At 42.8% G+C, this 19,030-nt stretch overlaps 1 protein-coding gene across 2 annotated transcripts in view; it reads left to right on the plus strand.

The window, feature by feature from the left end:
- The window catches only part of LOC126175915 (uncharacterized protein C1orf109 homolog), a 64,992-nt gene that overhangs the window by 34,326 nt on the left and 11,636 nt on the right, over nucleotides 1-19,030 (plus strand). For both annotated transcript variants that reach the window (XM_049922983.1, XM_049922984.1), the window contains exon 4: nucleotides 12,651-12,763. In XM_049922983.1, coding sequence (XP_049778940.1) covers nucleotides 12,651-12,763 — 113 coding nt within the window. The remainder of the gene's footprint in view (nucleotides 1-12,650; nucleotides 12,764-19,030) is intronic.

The raw sequence follows: 19,030 nt of genomic DNA on the forward strand, positions 1-19,030 counted from the left end.
TCTTTCTCCCTCTCTCTCTTCTTTTTCCTCTTCTTCCTTCCTCCCTGTGCGTGCCTGAAGGCCGACCCACGCGTTCGCACGCATAGCCGGTGACGGGGTAACGCGTAAGTCCCCGCCCTGGGTAGACATGTAAGGCACGCGCGTACCCCCTGGTAAAGGCCAGGCCCGGGGAGGGGTGATTGCCTGAGCTGATACCTTCTGACCATGCCGATTGGTCCCTCCGTCTGTTTCTCGGGAGGTGTGACCTGAGGTGTAAACATTCACCTAAGGCGGGAGTGCCCTCTGAGAGGGTCCCCACAAGGAAGGAGCGCGCCATCGGAGACGCTGGCAATCATGGGGGATTCCTCCGCAATGGATTCTACTCCATCGCTTTCGACTTCTGCCCAAAAACGGAAACGTGACCAGCCACCAGTGACAAAAGTACTACCGCCTGCCCCACAGTTCCTCATCGTTTCTCGATCTGAGGACGGAAAGGATTTTTCCTCTGTCAACCCTTTTGTTATCCAGAAGGGCGTAGATGCCATAGCCGGATCTGTCAAATCTTGTACCAGGTTGCGTAACGGTACCTTATTACTAGAAACTGAGAGTGCCTTTCAGGCACAAAAACTGCTTCGGGCCACACTCCTGTACACGTTCCCTGTCCGGGTGGAGGCCCACCGAACTTTGAAATCGTCTCGTGGTGTAGTCTATACTAGCTCCCTCGACGGATTGACTGACGAGGAGATTCAATCTTTCCTCGCTGAGCAGGGCGTGACGGCTGTCCATAGGGTCATGAAAAAGGTCAACAATGACCTTGTACCGACCCGGACACTTTTCTTGACCTTCGATAGTGTTAAGCTGCCATCGCGCATCAAGGCGGGCTACGAGGTTATTTCTGTTCACCCCTATGTCCCGACACCTATGCGCTGCTACCAGTGTCAGTGTTTCAATCACACTCGACAGTCTTGTTCCAATGCGGCTAAATGTGTCACTTGTGGCAGGGATGCCCATGAGGGTGACTGTCCACCTCCGTCTCCTCGTTGTGTGAACTGTCAGGGTGACCATGCCGCATCCTCCCGCGACTGTCCTGTCTATAAGGAAGAACGCTGTATCCAAGAAATTCGGGTCAAAGAGAAAGTGTCCACCTCGGCTGCTCGCAAGCTATTGGCTAGTAGGAAGCCCGCGCAGCTCCCAGCAGGGAAATACAGTACTGTCCTCGCCTCTCCTCGGACTACCAGGGAGGTAACAACCCAGACATGCGATCTGACCTTCAGCACCACGGTTGTCCGTTCGGCCAGTGCTAAGATAGAGCGGTCGACGTCTCCTCTTCCTCCCATCACCCCACAGACACCAGCCCCTTCATCAGCTTCTGCTAAGACGAAGACCCCGAAGTCAGATGCACGGGCCTTCAAGAAGGAACCATCCCGTGCAGACTTCCTACGTTCCTCGACCTCCCAGCCTTCGACCTGTACTTCCACCAAACGTCCTTCCAAAAAGGCTCATAGGAAGCACAGTTCTCCTTCTCTGCCACGGCGCATTTCTTCTCCTGCGCCACCAAGCGGTTGCCGCCCCAGGCCGTCATCCGTTTCGCCTGGCCGCACTGCTGGTAGCCGTACATCTGGCCATTCACCGGCGGAGGAAGCTCCCCCTCCCGGCCATCCTCCCGAGATGGCCGATGAACCTATGGACCCAATGGACGATTACTGTCCGCCTACTGATAGCGGCGGCGGTGCTCGCTCGAAGCCATGCCCTCAGCGGCCTTCGAGGTGACCCCTTTTTTCATCTTCCTTTTCTTACGATGGCACTTATTCACTGGAATATTCGCAGCATTCGCTCCAACCGAGAGGACTTGAAGTTGCTGCTCCGCTTGCACTGTCCGCTCGTCGTAGCCCTCCAGGAAACGAAGCTACGCCCATGCGATCAAATTGCCTTGGCACACTACACCTCTGTGCGTTTTGACCTACCCCCTGTGGTAGGTATCCCAGCTCATGGAGGGGTTATGTTGCTGGTCCGGGATGATATTTACTACGATCCCATCACGTTGCACACCGGCCTGCAGGCAGTTGCCATCCGCATTACTCTCCTCACCTTTACGTTTTCCTTTTGTACCGTTTACACTCCATCGTCATCTGCCATTACCAGGGCAGACATGATGCAACTTATTGCTCAGCTACCTGCACCATTTTTGTTAACTGGAGACTTCAATGCCAACCATCCCCTTTGGGGCTCTCCAGCATCCTGCCCAAGGGGCTCCTTGTTAGCAGACCTTTTCAACCAGCTCAATCTTGTCTGCCTCTATACTGGCGCCCCTACTTTTCTTTCGGACACATCTCACACCTATTCCCATTTAGACCTCTCTATATGTACTCCCCAACTTGCACGCCGGTTTGAGTGGTATGCACTTGCTGATACATATTCGAGCGACCACTTCCCGTGTGTTCTGCAGCATACTCCCTCTCCGTGCTCCTCTAGTTGGACCATCTCCAAGGCCGACTGGGGGCTCTTCTCTTCCAGGGCGACCTTTCAGGATCAAACCTTCACAAGCTGCGATCGTCAGGTCGCACACCTCACGGAAGTCATTCTCGCTGCTGCTGAATATTCCATCCCTCACCCTACTTCTTCTCCATGTCGCGTACCGGTCCCCTGGTGGACCGCAGCATGTAGAGACGCTTTACGTGCTCGTCGACGTGCTTTACGCACCTTTAAACGCCACCCTACAGTGGCGAATTGTATTAATTATAAACGATTACGTGCTCAGTGTCGTCGTATTATTAAAGAAAGCAAGAAAGCCAGCTGGGCTGCTTTCACAAGCACCTTCAACAGTTTTACTCCTTCTTCTGTTGTCTGGGGTAGCCTGCGCCGGCTATCTGGCACTAAGGTCCACTCCCCAGTTTCTGGCTTGAAGGTCGCGAATGACGTCCTTGTGGCCCCTGAGGCTGTCTCCAATGCCTTCGGCCGCTTTTTCGCAGAGGTTTCGAGCTCCGCTCATTACCACCCTGCCTTCCTCCCCCGCAAACAGGCAGAGGGGGCTCGCCCACCTGACTTCCGCTCCTCTAATTGTGAAAGTTATAATGCCCCATTCACCATGCGGGAACTCGAAAACGCACTTGGCCGATCACGGTCCTCCGCTCCAGGGCCTGATTCTATTCATATTCAGATGCTGAAGAACCTTTCTCCTGCGGGTAAAGGTTTTCTTCTTCGTACATACAATCGCATCTGGATTGAGGGACATGTTCCCGCATGCTGGCGCGAGTCTATTGTTGTCCCGATTCCTAAGCCGGGGAAGGACAAGCACTTGCCTTCCAGTTATCGACCTATCTCGCTTACCAGCTGTGTCTGTAAAGTGATGGAGCGAATGGTTAACTCTCGATTGGTTTGGCTGCTCGAGTCTCGACGCCTACTTACCAATGTACAATGTGGATTTCGTAGGCGCCGCTCTGCTGTTGACCATCTGGTTACCTTGTCTACCTTCATTATGAATAACTTCTTGCGGAAGCGCCCGACCGCGGCTGTGTTCTTTGATTTGGAGAAGGCTTACGACACCTGTTGGAGGGCGGGCATTCTCCGCACCATGCATACATGGGGCCTTCGCGGTCGCCTCCCTCTTTTTATTCGTTCCTTTTTAATGGATCGACAGTTCAGGGTACGTGTGGGTTCTGTCCTGTCCGACACCTTTCGCCAGGAGAATGGGGTGCCACAGGGCTCAGTTTTGAGCGTCGCTCTCTTCGCCATCGCGATTAATCCAATAATGGATTGCCTCCCAGCTGATGTGTCAGGCTCCCTTTTCGTGGACGATTTTACCATCTATTGCAGCGCGCAGTGTACACGTGTCCTGGAGCGCTGTCTTCAGCGTTCTCTTGACTGTCTTTACCCCTGGAGTGTCGCCAATGGCTTCCGTTTTTCTGCCGAGAAGACGGTCTGTATTAACTTCTGGCGCTACAAAGAGTTTCTCCCACTGTCCTTACGACTCGGTCCCGTTGCTCTCCCAATCGTGGAGACAACCAAATTTTTAGGCCTTACATTTGACAGGAAACTTAGCTGGTCTCCACATGTGTCATATTTGGCCACCCGTTGTACCCGTTCTTTAAATGTCCTCCGTGTTCTCAGTGGTATGTCGTGGGGAGTGGATCGAACCGTCCTACTTCGTCTATATCGGTCGATCGTCCGCTCCAAGCTGGATTATGGGAGCTTCGTATACTCCTCTGCACGGCCATCCATCTTACGCCGCCTCAACTCCATACAACATCGGGGTTTACGACTTGCGATCGGAGCATTTTATACTAGTCCCGTAGAGAGTCTTCATGCTGACGCTGGCGAATTGCCACTCACCTACCGGCACGATATACTGCTTTGTCGGTATGCCTGTCGGCTACTGTCAATGCCCGACCATCCGTCTTATCGTTCCTTTTTTGACGACTCTCTTGACCGTCAATACGGGTTGTATGTCTCTGCCCTGCTACCCCCTGGAGTTCGCTTTCGTCGCCTCCTTCAACACCTTAATTTTTCACTCCCTGCAACCTTTCGAGTGGGCGAGAGCCACACGCCACCTTGGCTCCAGGCTCAGGTCCGCGTTCACCTTGACCTCAGCTCGCTCCCAAAACAGGTCACCCCCGGTTCGGTCTACCACTCCCGTTTTTTGGAACTTCGTTCGAAGTTCATCAACATGACTTTCATTTATACAGATGGCTCTAAGACCAATGACGGGGTCGGGTGTTCCTTTATTGTCGGGGCACAAAGTTTCAAATACCGGCTCCATGGCCATTGTTCGGTCTTCACAGCTGAGCTCTTTGCCCTCTACCAGGCTGTTCTTTACATCTGCCGCCACCGACATTCTGCTTATGTCATCTGCTCAGCGCCATCCAGAGCCTCAGTGATCCGTACCCGGTTCACCCTTTCGTACACCGGTTCCAACGCTCTCTTCAGCAGCTGGTGGACGTCGGTTCTCCGGTTAGCTTTATGTGGGTTCCTGGCCATGTCGGTATCCCTGGGAATGAAGCTGCAGATGCCGCGGCCAAAGCTGCGGTCCTCCAGCCTCGGACAGCTTCTTGTTGTGTCCCTTCGTCCAATTTTAGCAGGGTCATTTGTCGGCGCATTTTATCGCTGTGGCATGCCGATTGGGCTGCACTTACCGACAACAAGCTTCGGGCCTTAAAACCTCTTCCCGTGGCTTGGACGTCCTCCTCACGCCCTTCTCGGCGGGAGGAGGTCGTTTTAGCCCGGTTAAGAATTGGACACTGCCGGTTCAGCCATCGCCATCTGCTGACGGCTGCGCCGGCGCCGTTCTGCCCATGTGGGCACTTGCTGACGGTTAGACACATTTTAATGTCCTGTCCAGATCTTAACATACTGCGCCTAGATCTTAACCTGCCAAATACTTTCGATGCCATTTTAGCGGATGACCCACGAGCAGCTGCTCGTGTTCTTCGTTTTATCAATTTGACAAACCTCGCTAAGGACATTTGATGATGCTGTTTTTTAATCCTATGCCTGTCAGTCTGTCTTTTATCGTGTTTTCCCTTTTAGTTGTTGTTGTCAACTTGTGCCTCGCGGTGCATTCTTAGAGTAGTCAGGGCGCTAATGACCATTGAAGTTGTGCGCCCTAAAACCACAAAAAAAAAGTTTTTACCAAGCCCCAACTCTGTGGTATCTAAGTAATCCTTCACACTATATAAGGTAATAAGTTTAGTATCCTCTTTCATTTTCTTGGACAGTTCATTGTATAATTTTATTCCCTGGTAGAAAATGCTGTTTCAAGTTTTATGTTTAGTATTTCATGTTGAATGTAAATTCATTCTATATTTTCTTTCATGGTCATGGGCAGAGCTGGTTGAACAGTAATTAAAAGAGTTTTTCTGTGTGCGTAACTGATTTGTAAATATTATTATGGGAGTGGTAGGAGTGGGTTGCTCTGTGAGTAATCATACAGTTCATTTCACAACCTAATAAAATAGTAGTTTACATACACTTACTGAAAACATCTTTGCTTTAAAATCAGTCACCTATGGGAAATAATTATTACCAAGGCAACACTTCCTCAATAGAAACCAAATGCAAGAAACACTAGCAGATAGTTTAAGCCCACAGTGAATGTGCAAACCCCAAAGAATAAAAGCAATAACAATCAAAAATATTAAAAACAGAATGGATTTACAGTCTTAAACTCAGTGTGAGTCAAAGCTGAGAGCCAAATAAGATTACACTGTGCAAAATTTCCAATCCACACAATGATAATAAAAATTGTTACAGGCAGAGAATAAATATACACTGTTACATTCATTGTAAATAAAAGCAGAGACCCAAATAAAATTATACTAGATAAAGTATGCTATAAACAAAGAGTTTAGCTTTAGTTGAGGGATCCCATGGTCCTGCTGAATTACACACTGCCAATCAATGAGAATTACCACAATGCCTGACATATGTCACAGATTATATTACCCAGCTGCATACATATCACCAAGACAAAATCAATTTGATGCACTGAGTACCATTACGTAAATCGGCAATTCAACTTGTGCTCAAAATCAGGTGCGTCAGTCAGTCACATAATCATTTGACAACAGTAAACAATGTAATGGAGTTTATGCAGAGTGATTCCACATGTGGACCTCATGGTACTACCACCTGCTTCCTGTGAATATGCTACTACAGCTCTACTCGTGCGGGCTTTCAAATTGCTGCAGACAGGTGATGTCTGGTGACAGCATAAATACACTTGATTGGTGTAGTTAAAATCTCCAATGCATACAACAAATCTTAAGAATGAGCTTGATTACTAATTTTGGTTATTATTTCAAGGCCTTCATCTGTAATTTTGAAAATTTGTTCCTATTTTGTGGAGTTGTTTCCCAGAAAAGAATGCCATAGCTAAGAAATGAGTGCCTATATGAATAGTATGTAACTAAAAGGCACTGGCTATTACATATTGACAGGACTTCAGGAGCATAACATACTGATGACACTCTGTTTGCAACTCTCTTCATGTGTTCACACATCAACTAGGACTCAATACTCATTTGTAGAAATTTTGCGTATGGTGTGAAGTTTACAGAGCACCACCTCCATTTCATGTAACAGTTGTTACAATTGTTGGTAGCGGAAATGATGAACTCGCTGATTAATGTGGAGGATGAGTTGTTAATATTTATCGTCTGAATATTACAAATTCTGAGAACGCTACAGCAATATACTCATAGATAAATTACACAGCCGCAATATACTCATAGATAAATTACACAGCCTGGGTCAACAGCTTTCGTTAATACAGTTAGCAGCTGATTTCACTCCCAACTAATAAATGCTCATCCCCAGCTTACAGGACATCAGTTGTGTATGGTGCATCTTCGCCACCAGCTTAAATGCAATACATAGGTGGACAGTTTTTCTCATCTGAAATCATGTTAGAAATAAGCCAAGATAGGAGGGTTGCAATACCTATACATAACATCCCGTGAAGGGAGGCAGTTAAATTCTTGCCATTTCAATGGAACATTTAAGACACATTAACTTTTAATAAAATAATACTCCAGTTTCAAAGGTAATACATACATGTTTGTTATCAAGTTCAAAATGATAACTCTTAAAACATAGCGTGCTCAACACAGTTTAAAATTTCAAAAACTCTGAGGCAGCAACATCTTATATGCAGCAAGAGTAACAACAAAAAAATTCTTCTTTAACATGATAGCTCGCAGAGGAGTCTGTTAATATGTCATAACTGTGTCTATCATTTAAAATACCTTTACTAAAACTAACACAGTTAGTAGCAGGCAGAACGTATACATAGTATAACACTACTACTTACATATGGCCAATGTACACTCACACGTGATGCACACTGACAACCAGTTGTGCTATACAGCTGATGCCCAGTACATATAAACCAAAATGTGATTATTCATGGGAACTGTAATTAATCCAGCATGGTGCCACCAATGAGCTTTGCTCTAAGCCAATACTTTCACAAAGAAATGCAGTGAGTCTGTGACCAAACTCACAGGCAACCCCCAACAGGTCAAAACAAATGATAGTACCTGAAAATGTAGGTAGAGCGGTACTTAAACACAACTAATAACTCTTAAACCAAATTACATGCCACAAAACATAACTAACCAGAGCCCAGTTACAAGATAGCGTAATGTCTTTTTTTTATTCATACCTATGGCACAGTTGCAAATTCAAGTGCTGTGAAGAGGGGACAACCAGATTCATAGTCTTATGATAGCAACCATATGGGTAGTGAACAAAGTAGAATGTACAGGTTGTATATGGTCCAGGACAACCAGGAAAAGTATGGAAATCCAGGGAAAAACAGAATTTTTAGACTTCCAGTAATTTTTCATTGTTTTAGTTTTCAGTTAAATTTTTATAATTTTGACTGGTAAGAACTGATACTCTAACAAAGAATTTTACTGTAGACCACTACTGCAGAATAATACTGCAGTAGTAAAACATAAAGAAGAGAATAACATGAAGATAAAAGCTTTAGTTGCCAAGAAAAAGCCTCATTTACAACAACAAAATACATTGCACACACAAGCATCTACTGAGAGAAAAATTTGTCAAAGGCTGTGCAATACTTCATAACTACAAACTGCCTTCAATGCATCTTTATGTGGGCCTCCTTTTGATGAGCATGACATCACAACTCTTTATGTTTCTAACACAGGAAAATATTGCAAATGGTGGTTTGAGAAGCATTACTTTCAAAGTAAATTTCCTATTACGCTAGATGAATTATGTTACTTGTGAGAATGTGCAATGAATTTCTTAAATCACAGAGCATTAGAGCCTCGTTCAAAACTTACACTGAGGACCAGCCATATAGAAAACTTCATGTGCAGAAGACCACCCACTTACCCCTTATTTAAAAGTTTACTGCAACACTTGTGTTTGATATATCTTACAAGGTAACACACACTAAAAAAAGACCACATTTCAAGGTTAGTTTTTTATATTTAATTTAATTCTTTCACAGATTACAAATTATGCAGTAATGATAGCAAAAAGTAAAATTATCCTCAAAAAAATTGTGAAATGCGTTCTTGAGCAATTGCACACGAAATTGGTTTTTCTATGGAAAATCAAAGTGCTGGATGGAGCATGTATTCATCCAGATAACCATAAAAATGTTCACTGCACAGCACTGAAATTTATAATGTGCTTGTTAGAAATATTCAGCTGCTGCAATGTAAGCTGTGTGCTTAGGATCCTGCCTAACCACACCCTCGGAAAAAATGGCAAAAATTTTTTAATGACCAATGTTGTTGGTGACTGCTTAGCTTTTCTTGTAGCTGCACTGTATGTGTATTATTTTAAATAATGTGTCCTATGCCCTTAATATCTGCAGTCATTGGCTGGTGAGATCACATGGCATGGCGTACAATTGACTGACAAAAGGGCATCACAATCTCTGTTACAGTGCTTTGGAAGCTACTGCACTGTATATGATGGAATTCATGTTTATACTTTTGTAATACAAAAGTATGTTTTGTAATTGGTGCCACACATCAAAGATCTATTCAAAATGCATTGTTTTTTGCTGGGTTTTATTTCTGTAACGTCTAGTGTTTAAAACCTTCACGATTCAAAGGATTGATAAGTTTTACTGCTCCAAGGGAAAGTATATTGTCATTTAACATAGAGAAAATGTGCTTCCACATGGGGTATATCTTTTCTTGGCCCAGGAAAAAATTTATTTTTGCCCAAGAAAAAGTGTATTTTCAACTGGGAAAACCAGGAAAAATCCAGGAATTTTTTCTTGTCCGCATTCATTAAGCTGTTAAATGAAGTGCATCTCTACTTAAATATGTTTCCTCCTGGAAATTCATTTACTATCAAAATGATGTACCAAGTTTTTGTTAATAAAAAATTGTTCTAGTACATCTGGAGTGCATCATACTTCACATGGGTTCCAGGATGGCTTGTAGTGCTGTCCCAACTCAAGCAGCATGTTCTAGTGTCACTACACTATATTCCCCCTCTTCCTTCCCAGTACAGTGGCACTCTCCTCAGTTTTGCCACAAAGGGTACCACCTGGCTGATAGCCAAGGATAACAAAGCAGTAAGTGACAAAGAAAATGTGTCACTAAGCAGCACAAAGTGTCATTTCCCCTCTTCAAACTGAAGTTCATGACATTTTTTTAAGGACTCCTACCTCAGTTGGAAATGTTACAGGATCACTTTGTTGTCTGTCTGACTGTTAAGACCCCAGTTTCTCAGGAGTGGGTAGAGATAAAGTTGACATTTACGTCAGGTACTCAGGAGTATGGGTCCTTGGCAGTGCAAAATATTTAAGCTTCTGAGTCAATACATTCAAGATACGGCTGTTTATGCCACAAATTTTGATACTTGCAAACTCACTCATCAGAACCTATAGAGTATTTCCCTTGACTTAGAATCATAAAATTTGGCAAGAAGCAAGATTTCACTGTACGAGCAAAGGAAAAAATCTGAAAGTTGTTAATTTGTAATTATATCACATAAAAAATATTTTTTGTCATTTGTTGACTGTATGTATGTATGTATGTATGTATGTATGTCTGTCTCTTTAAGACCCACTTTTCTCAGGAACATGCAGAACTATCAAGTTGAGCTGTGTGTCAAATATCTATGGTCCCTTGATAGTGTAAAAAATTAGGCTTCTAAGTCAGTGCAATCAGAAGAACCAGACAGGATTCCTTTTTCTCAGGAACAGGTAGCTGTATCCAGTTAAAATTTATATCAAATACTAAGGCCCGTAGTCCACTGTCAGTATAAATAATTTGAGCTTCCAAGTCAATGCAATCAAAAGATATGGTGATATATGTCACATATTTTGATATTTGCAAACTCAGAATCTCTAGATTAACTATCTATATACGTGCCTCAAAACTGAGAGGTCGCGTGATCAAATCTTAGTCAGACTGTGGATTTTTGAGGCATCGTTTTAACCTAGCCTGACCTCTCGAAGGTTTGAGAAGTTGCCAGGAACAACATGCAATTCGGATTCCATGTTAAACTGTGCATCCCATTTCCTTGCTTGGATAACTGGGATAGGTTAAGGACACACAAGTCACTGAAGTTGTGTCCAATAGAAAGACTTACACCAGATCCTCGAACCACAAGAAATTGTTATTATTATCTGTATACATAATTAAGTTTGTCTAGAACTCTCAGAGCAAGATTCATACTACTCACACTTGTCTGGTTTTTCTTTGGTGTTCAGTCTCATTTTGTTGTATACTTACAAATTGTAAAGTTCCCCAAGGATCCCATTTGCTTTCTCTGCACAGAGGCCTTATGTTTTTTCAGTGACTATAATGTTTCCGCAGATGGCAGCTAGATTCCAACATGGTCAGACAGATATCCTGAAATCAAATATTGGATTGTAAAGCATACCCAGGAGGAGACTGGGTCTACAATTTAGTAGTGCTGAAGAGTTTAAGAGAAATTTAAGAGAATCGTCTGGAAGAATTGATGTGGGAAGAAGTGGGATACTGAACTAGTGAAGAAGGATGAGACACATGTTAAGTTCTCTAAGGTTTTATCTATTGTCACAATGAATATCACAATAAGCAGTTCAGTTGAAGAGGAAGGACACTTCTAAAAAGGGTAATTACTGAAGTTGTTGTAGATGATTTGGCTACATGTTCTGATATGCCTTGTCCTAGTGCTTAACTCTGCAATTGTGGCATGGAACACAATATGAATCAGAACTGGGAGAGACGTCCTTTATACTGATATGTGTATTTTTCTGTATGTCCTTTAGTTTTCATGCATTTGTTTTCCGAAACCCCAGAGGTATTTGTGGATAACCTGATATATATGATTTGTCTCCATTTGTTAATTAAAATGCCACATTTTGTTCATTTAAAGTGAACTGACATTACATTGGCTTTTTCCTTTTAGGACATCAAGAATATACATGTTAAAAGAAACCATGTGTTGCCCAAATGGCAAAACATTGATGAAAACCCTACTGCAGCATCTCCACCACACCAATAATTTTCATCATAATTTTTAATTTTTGAAATATGCAGTAGCAATTTCAGCAATCATCAATTTGCTTTGGATGAGAATAACCACAAGACTTCCACACACGTTGCACATAGACGCAAAAAGGATGTTTTAAGTCTAGCTTTTGCAGCCCTGCTCAGCAATGAGATAAAAATCATATTGTGTGATGAGCTCATACATCTACTCCTTTATGTATATGAATCTGTCTGTTTATAACATGTGCTTGGTTTTTGTGTGCAGAACATTAGTGTGACGCACTTTCATTTGAATCAAAGAGAAAATTCAGCTGAGAGGTTGTTAAAATGACTTAGTGAGCAAGGTCAGCAAGTTCTTGGTTGCCCAGTTCTTAGCTTCAGAAGTTGCTGTTCCTAGTACTGTTAAGACTGAAACACTCAAAGTAGGAAATAGTACTTGCAGCTTTAAGAGCTATAAGTTTCTTTTTGAGGCAGGAAAAAGGGATTGCTCAGAGAAACTTGGGAAAGGAGAGGGCAGTGCTAGGAATTGTGTTTCTTGAAGATAAGTACTGGTTTGGTATTCTGTCTACTCGTAATTTTCAGATTTTAATATAACTTTTATAAGCTACGTACTGAAGATAAGACCTAACTGAATTCCTGACATCATAATTTTTAATATTCAGATCGGTAGCAGTTAAGTTCCTTTACTTTAGGTATCAGATATTTGCAGTTATCAAGTCCTTTGAATCAGCTGAGCTATGAAGATCCAAACTACATGTCGTTGCTCAAAGAAGCTGCTAAGGAGGACCCAAATCTAAAGGAACACATAGAGAGTAAGTTATAAATACCTCCATAGCTGCTAATGATCTTTTCTGCAATGGTGTCATATCTTAATTTATGGTACTAACTGTGGTATCACCTCAGTCACACAGGCACCTCACCGTCCGTCCAAGTTCAGCAGGACGTGAGGTGCTGACCCATCACATGTTATTCAATCATTCTGCACTGGCCCAAGTCAGCTAAGCTCGATCACCAGGAGGCGTCACTTTCAGACAGTGCTGACTGCGGTGCACCAAGAATGGTGTACAGCTGCCATCCAGTGTCACAATGTGGAAACATCACATGTCATTCTATTTAACTGTGGAGTGGAGTGGCTTCTGTGACGTTCTATAATGGTTTATGCTCTTGTTAACTTCACTCCGTGTGCAGATCATTGTATTTCAAACTGGTACCTACCAAGCTGTGTACAAGGGTGATATATTGAATGTGTTTATGGTTTAGCATTACAGTGAATTTTTTGTTATTGGTGTTCTCAACTGTGAACAAGTGAAGACAAGTAAGGTTTGTTCTTCACATATTTTGTGCAACAGTGTTGTGATGTTGGCAGGCGCATCTTTTTAGGTCATTCTGCAGAGTTTACTACTCAGTAGTTGGAGAACTAGCAGCACATAGAAATGCAGCAACAGGGGCACATGTCCTTGCTGGCCAAGGTGTTGATGGGCCTGTTAATGAGGCCTCAAACTTTGTTGGCCTACAAACCTTTTTTCGTCACCTATGATGATGCTGCTGAAGACTGGAACTCAAAAAAAAAACACCTCGCCTACAGCAAGGTGTCACGGTCTTAGAGGTTACAGACACTGACTCCACTAAAGCTATTTTTGTCATGAATCTCCCCACAAATGCATCACTAGTTAGTGAAGTTAGTCTTCCTTCAGGAATCTGGGTCTCTGTTGCTTGATGAAATGTCGTCTTTGCTGGATTCCTATTATGACAAGCATACTTCTGTGATCTTCACTAGAGTGCACTTTTTATCAGTGCAGAAAGCAACCCCATCAATTCTGTTGCACATGGGGTGCAGAACTGCATGGGTTAAGTTGCAAGTGTCATTTTGTTACTGCTAAATCTCAGGAGTCTTACGCAGACACTATGGTTAGAGACTGTCATACAGCAGCCCCCAGTAGGGAAGTTCCCCCAAGGGGGTTGGCAAATTTCAGGATCCTTCATTAGAGGAATTACTCAAGATAGTGCAAGCATTTGAAGTTTTTGATGCCTCTGCCCATCAGTAACATTCTTGGGCTGACATTGCCACTGTCAGTTCAGAGAGCAACAGGCGTACATGTTCCAGTACACCTTTGATGTTGATGTGGAGGCAGTGCAGATGTCAGGCCACTGCTTTCCATACAAACATGTCTATTGTGGAAAAATTTCTGGAAGTTCCTGCCCTACTTGTTTTGTTCAATATGACTGGCCAGTTTGTCCACAACACTGAGCTTTGTGCCATCTATGTTACAAGAAAGGTCACATTGCAGCTGTGTGCAATGCTTGGTCATCTTCCACTTTGCCTCCCACATCATGATCTGTGGACATTAATGCTGTTAGCCATACATGCGAAGATATTGCAATTGTTTCTAACAAACAATTCATTAGTGTATGTCTCCAAGTGGATACAGGTGCAGTGGTCTTGGTTTTGAATTCTAATATTTATTTTCCCTCCACTGTTGGCTACTTCACACCAGGTTGGCAATAGACAGCAGAGTCTTATCTCAGCCAGTTTATTACAGAAACAGCATACAAGGTGATGGTTCAACCAGTAACATTTCTGATAGGGGACACTGCATTTACAGAAAATTTGTGTGGTTTGGATTCATTAAAGCTTTTAGTTTTATGGTCTATGATTCCATTCATTTAGTGTCAGATCTTGTGCCCTGAAAGAGTTGGAGGATTTGTGCCAAGAATAGTCTTCCCTTTTTTTTCTCTCCAGGACTTGGCAAGGCTAGTGGTTACATAGCCCACATCACTCTCAAAACTTCTTGTGACCTTGTTCTTTCCTTGCCAGGTCTGTTCCACTCGCACTTTCGCACTCAAATGAAGGAAGGGCTAGACAGATTGACAGCTTTAGGAATCATGGAACTCATTTTGTCCAGTCGATGGGCTGCATCATTAGTCTTGTGGTAACTTTAAAGTGACAATTAATTGAGAGTTAGGTAATGATATGTACCCCATTGCTCGCGTGGGTGAACTTATGAGAAAACTTTGGGCAGACAATATTTTTCAGCACTAGATTTCCTAGAAGTATATTTACAGCAGCCACTTGATCACATCAACTTCTTGCTGTCAGTATGTCGTAAGACCTCTACAGGTACAACTGATTGGTTTTCAGCATTGCAAGCATGTCAGCCATTTGTCATCATAGTTTGAAGTAGCTGTCTCTATGAGTTCGTTATTGTATCAATTATTTTGATGACATTGTTGTCCCCAGTCCCATCACAGAGGGCCATCTTTGGAACCTTCATTTTTTTTTTCTCGCCTTGTGTGATGTGGGTATTAAGTGCATGTTGGATAAGTCACATTTCTTCCAACCCTCTATAGAATAACTATCTTAGCGTCCGCTACTTAGCTCGCATATACTATATGGTCTGTACAGAGTTTTTGTTTTTCTTTAATCAAATTTTTATGTTTTCACAAATTGTAACATCTTCAAAACTTTGCGTGCTACTTAAGGCCATTGAAGAAAGTCTTTTTTGGATGTGCTTCTGTCCAAAAAGCAATTTTGGCTGCCAAAGTCAGAGGTCTTTGTTAATCTTGCCTTTTGAGTTATTGTGCTATATTTCCATACAAATTTTCATCTTTATTTCATTAGAAGTCAAAAATAAATTTTCATAGTTTTAGCTTTAAAAATGTTTCAATATGGTGAAATATTTTCATAACAATGAATTTCCATATAACATTGAAACACCTATTTTTTATTTCTAACCGTCAAGCCAAATACAAATTTTCAGAGATGTAGTTTCAAAAATGCTTTTGTAATGAACTATTTTCATAAAAACTGTCATCCTCTTTTTTAGATACTTAGGAGTTGAATGCTGAAGATTAGATGGGTAGATCACATAACTAATGAGGAAGTATTGAATAGGATTGGGGAGAAGAGAAGTTTGTGGCACAACTTGACCAGAAGAAGGGATCGGTTGGTAGGACATGTTCTGTGGCATCAAGGGATCACCAATTTAGTATTGGAGGGCAGCGTGGAGGGTAAAAATCGTAGGGGGAGACCAAGAGATGAATACACTAAGCAGATTCAGAAGGATATAGGTTGCAGTAGGTACTGGGAGATGAAGAAGCTTGCACAGGATAGAGTAGCATGGAGAGCTGCATCAAACCAGTCTCAGGACTGAAGACCATAACAACAACAACAACAATAGGAGTTGAACTTCCAAAAACACTAAAACAAATACTTTTTTATTTTTGAATGAAGAAACAAATACTCACATAATTTTCATAACTCTAGCTTCAAAATTGCATTAAAAGCGACATATTTTCAAAAAACCTGTCATCCCTACCTATTCCCTCCCCCCCCCCCCCCTCTCCCTTAGATGTGGAATTTCATACAATCCCTTCTGTAATGATGCTGACAGTATAAGGTCAGCAGCCTCCCCGTATTTTAAGTTTCTACCCTCAGCAGTTTAGGCTAGGTGATGGTGAGTCAGTGAATCGGCTAAACACTAGTTCACCCCTTGAAGGGTTGAATTTTTTTTTTTTGGGGGGGGGACCTTTGAAATACACATTTTTTATTTCTGATTCAGAAGCCAAATACAAATTTTTAGAGGTTTAGTTGCCAAAATGTTGTTATAATGAAATATTTCCATAGAAACATTTATCACCCATTTTACAACCTTAGAGGTTGAATTTCCGAAAACACTGAAAGAACCCCCCCCCCCCCCCCCCCCCTCCAGCCAAGAAGACAGGTACCAATTTTCATAGATATAGCATTAAAAGCAAAAGAAACTGGTACAATTGCCTAATATCGTGTAGGGCCCCCTGGAGCACACAGAAGAGCCGCAACAGGGACTCTACTAATGTCTGATGTAGTGCTGGAGGGAATTGACACCATGAACTCTACAGGGCTGTCCATAAATCCGTAAGAGTATGAGGGGCTGGAGATCTCTGCTGAACAGCACGTTGCAAGGCATCCCAGATATGCTCAATGATGTTCATGTCTGGGAAGCTTGATGGACAGCATAAGTGCTTAAATACAGAAGAGTGTTCCTGGAGCCACTCTATAGCAATTCTGCACATGTGGGGTGTCGCATTGTCCTGCTGGAATTGCCAAAGTATGTCGGAATGCACAATGGGCATGAATGGATGCAGTTGAACGAACAAGATGCATACATACATGTCACATGTCAGAGTCATATGTTGACATATCAGAGGTCCCAGCCCCACACCATTACAGAGCCTCCATCAGCTTGAACAGCCCCTTGCTGATATGCATGGTCCATGGATTCATGAAGTTGTCTCCACACCCATACACATCCATCCGCTCGAGACAATTTGAAACGAGGCGACATGTTTCCAGTCATCAACAGTCCAATCTCGGCATTGACGGGCCCAGGCAAGGAGTAAAACTTTGTATCCTGCAGTCATCAAGGTTACATGAGTGGGCCTTCAGCTCCAAAAGTCCATATCGATAATGCTTCATTGAATGGTTTGCATGCTGACACTTATTGATGGTCCAGCATTGAAATCTCCAGCAATTTGTGGAAGGGTTGCACTTCTGTCAAGCTGAGTGATTCTCTTCAGTCATCATTGGTCCCATTCTTGCAGGATCATTTACCAGCCACAGTGATTATGGAGATTTGATGTTTTACCAGATTCCTGATATTCACAGTACACTTGTGAAATGGTAATACGGGAAAATCCCCACTTCATTGCTACCTTGGAGGTGCTGTGTCCCATTGCTCGTGCCTTGACTATAACACCATGTTCAAACTCACTCAAATCTTGATAACCTACCATTGTAGCAGCTTTAACCGATCTGACAACTGCACCAGACACTTGTCGTCTTATATAGGCATTGCCGACCACAATGCCATATTCTGGCTGTTTACCCATCTCTGTATTTGAATATTCATTCCTACACCAGTTTCTTTGGCCCTTCAGTATACAGGGTGATTCAAAAAGAATACCACAACTTTAGGAATTTAAAACTCTGCAACGACAAAAGGCAGAGCTAAGCACTATCTGTCGGCGAATTAAGGGAGCTATAAACTTTCATTTAGGTGTACATTTGTTCGCTTGAGGCGCTGTTGACTAGGCGTCAGCGTCAGTTGATGCTAAGATGGCGACCGCTCAACAGAAAGCTTTTTGTGTTATTGAGTACGGCAGAAGTGAATTGACGACAGTTGTTCAGCGTGCATTTCGAACGAAGTATGGTGTTAAACCTCCTGATAGGTGGTGTATTAAACGTTGGTATAAACAGTTTACAGAGAATGGGTGTTTGTGCAAAGGGAAAAGTTCTGGACGGCCGAGAACGAGTGATGAAAATGTAGCACGCATCCAGCAAGCATTTGTTCGCAGCCCAGGAAAATCGACTCGCAGAGCTAGCAGAGAGCTGCAAATTCCACAATCAACTGTATGGAGAGTCTTACGAAAAAGGTTAGTTATGAAACCTTATCGTCTGAAATTGGTTCAAGCACTGTCTGCAGCTGATAAGATTAAAAGAATCGATTTCTGTGATTTTATCCTTGCTCAAATGGAAACAGATGAATCTTTCGTTTCAAAGATTGTGTCTAGTGATGAAGCAACTTTCCACACTAACGGGAAAGTCAACCGTCACAATGTCTGTAGATGGGGCACTGAGAATCCGCGGGAAACAACTCAGTAGTATGAACGTGACTCGCCTAAGGTGAACGTTTTCTGTGCCATTTCAGCCAATAAAGTTTTTGGTCCCTTTTTCTTCGAAGGTGCTACTGTAACTGGACTACAGTATCTGGAGATGTTAGAAAATTGGCTGTTCCTCTCCCAGCCACCATTGATGATTTGAAACGAGAAATAACAGCAGCTATCCAAACTGTTACGCCTGATATGCTACAGAGAGTGTGGAACGAGTTGGAGTATCGGGTTGATATTGCTCGAGTGTCTGGAGGGGGCCATATTGAACATCTCTGAACTTGTTTTTGAGTGAAAAAAAACCTTTTTAAATACTCTTTGTAATGATGTATAACAGGAGGTTATATTATGTTTCTTTCATTAAATACACATTTTTAAAGTTGTGGTATTCTTTTTGAATCACCCTGTACTTTATTAATGCATCAATAATGAAC

The sequence above is a fragment of the Schistocerca cancellata genome, chromosome 3, assembly GCF_023864275.1.
Source record: "Schistocerca cancellata isolate TAMUIC-IGC-003103 chromosome 3, iqSchCanc2.1, whole genome shotgun sequence".
In the NCBI taxonomy this organism is placed as follows: Eukaryota; Metazoa; Arthropoda; class Insecta; order Orthoptera; family Acrididae; genus Schistocerca; species Schistocerca cancellata.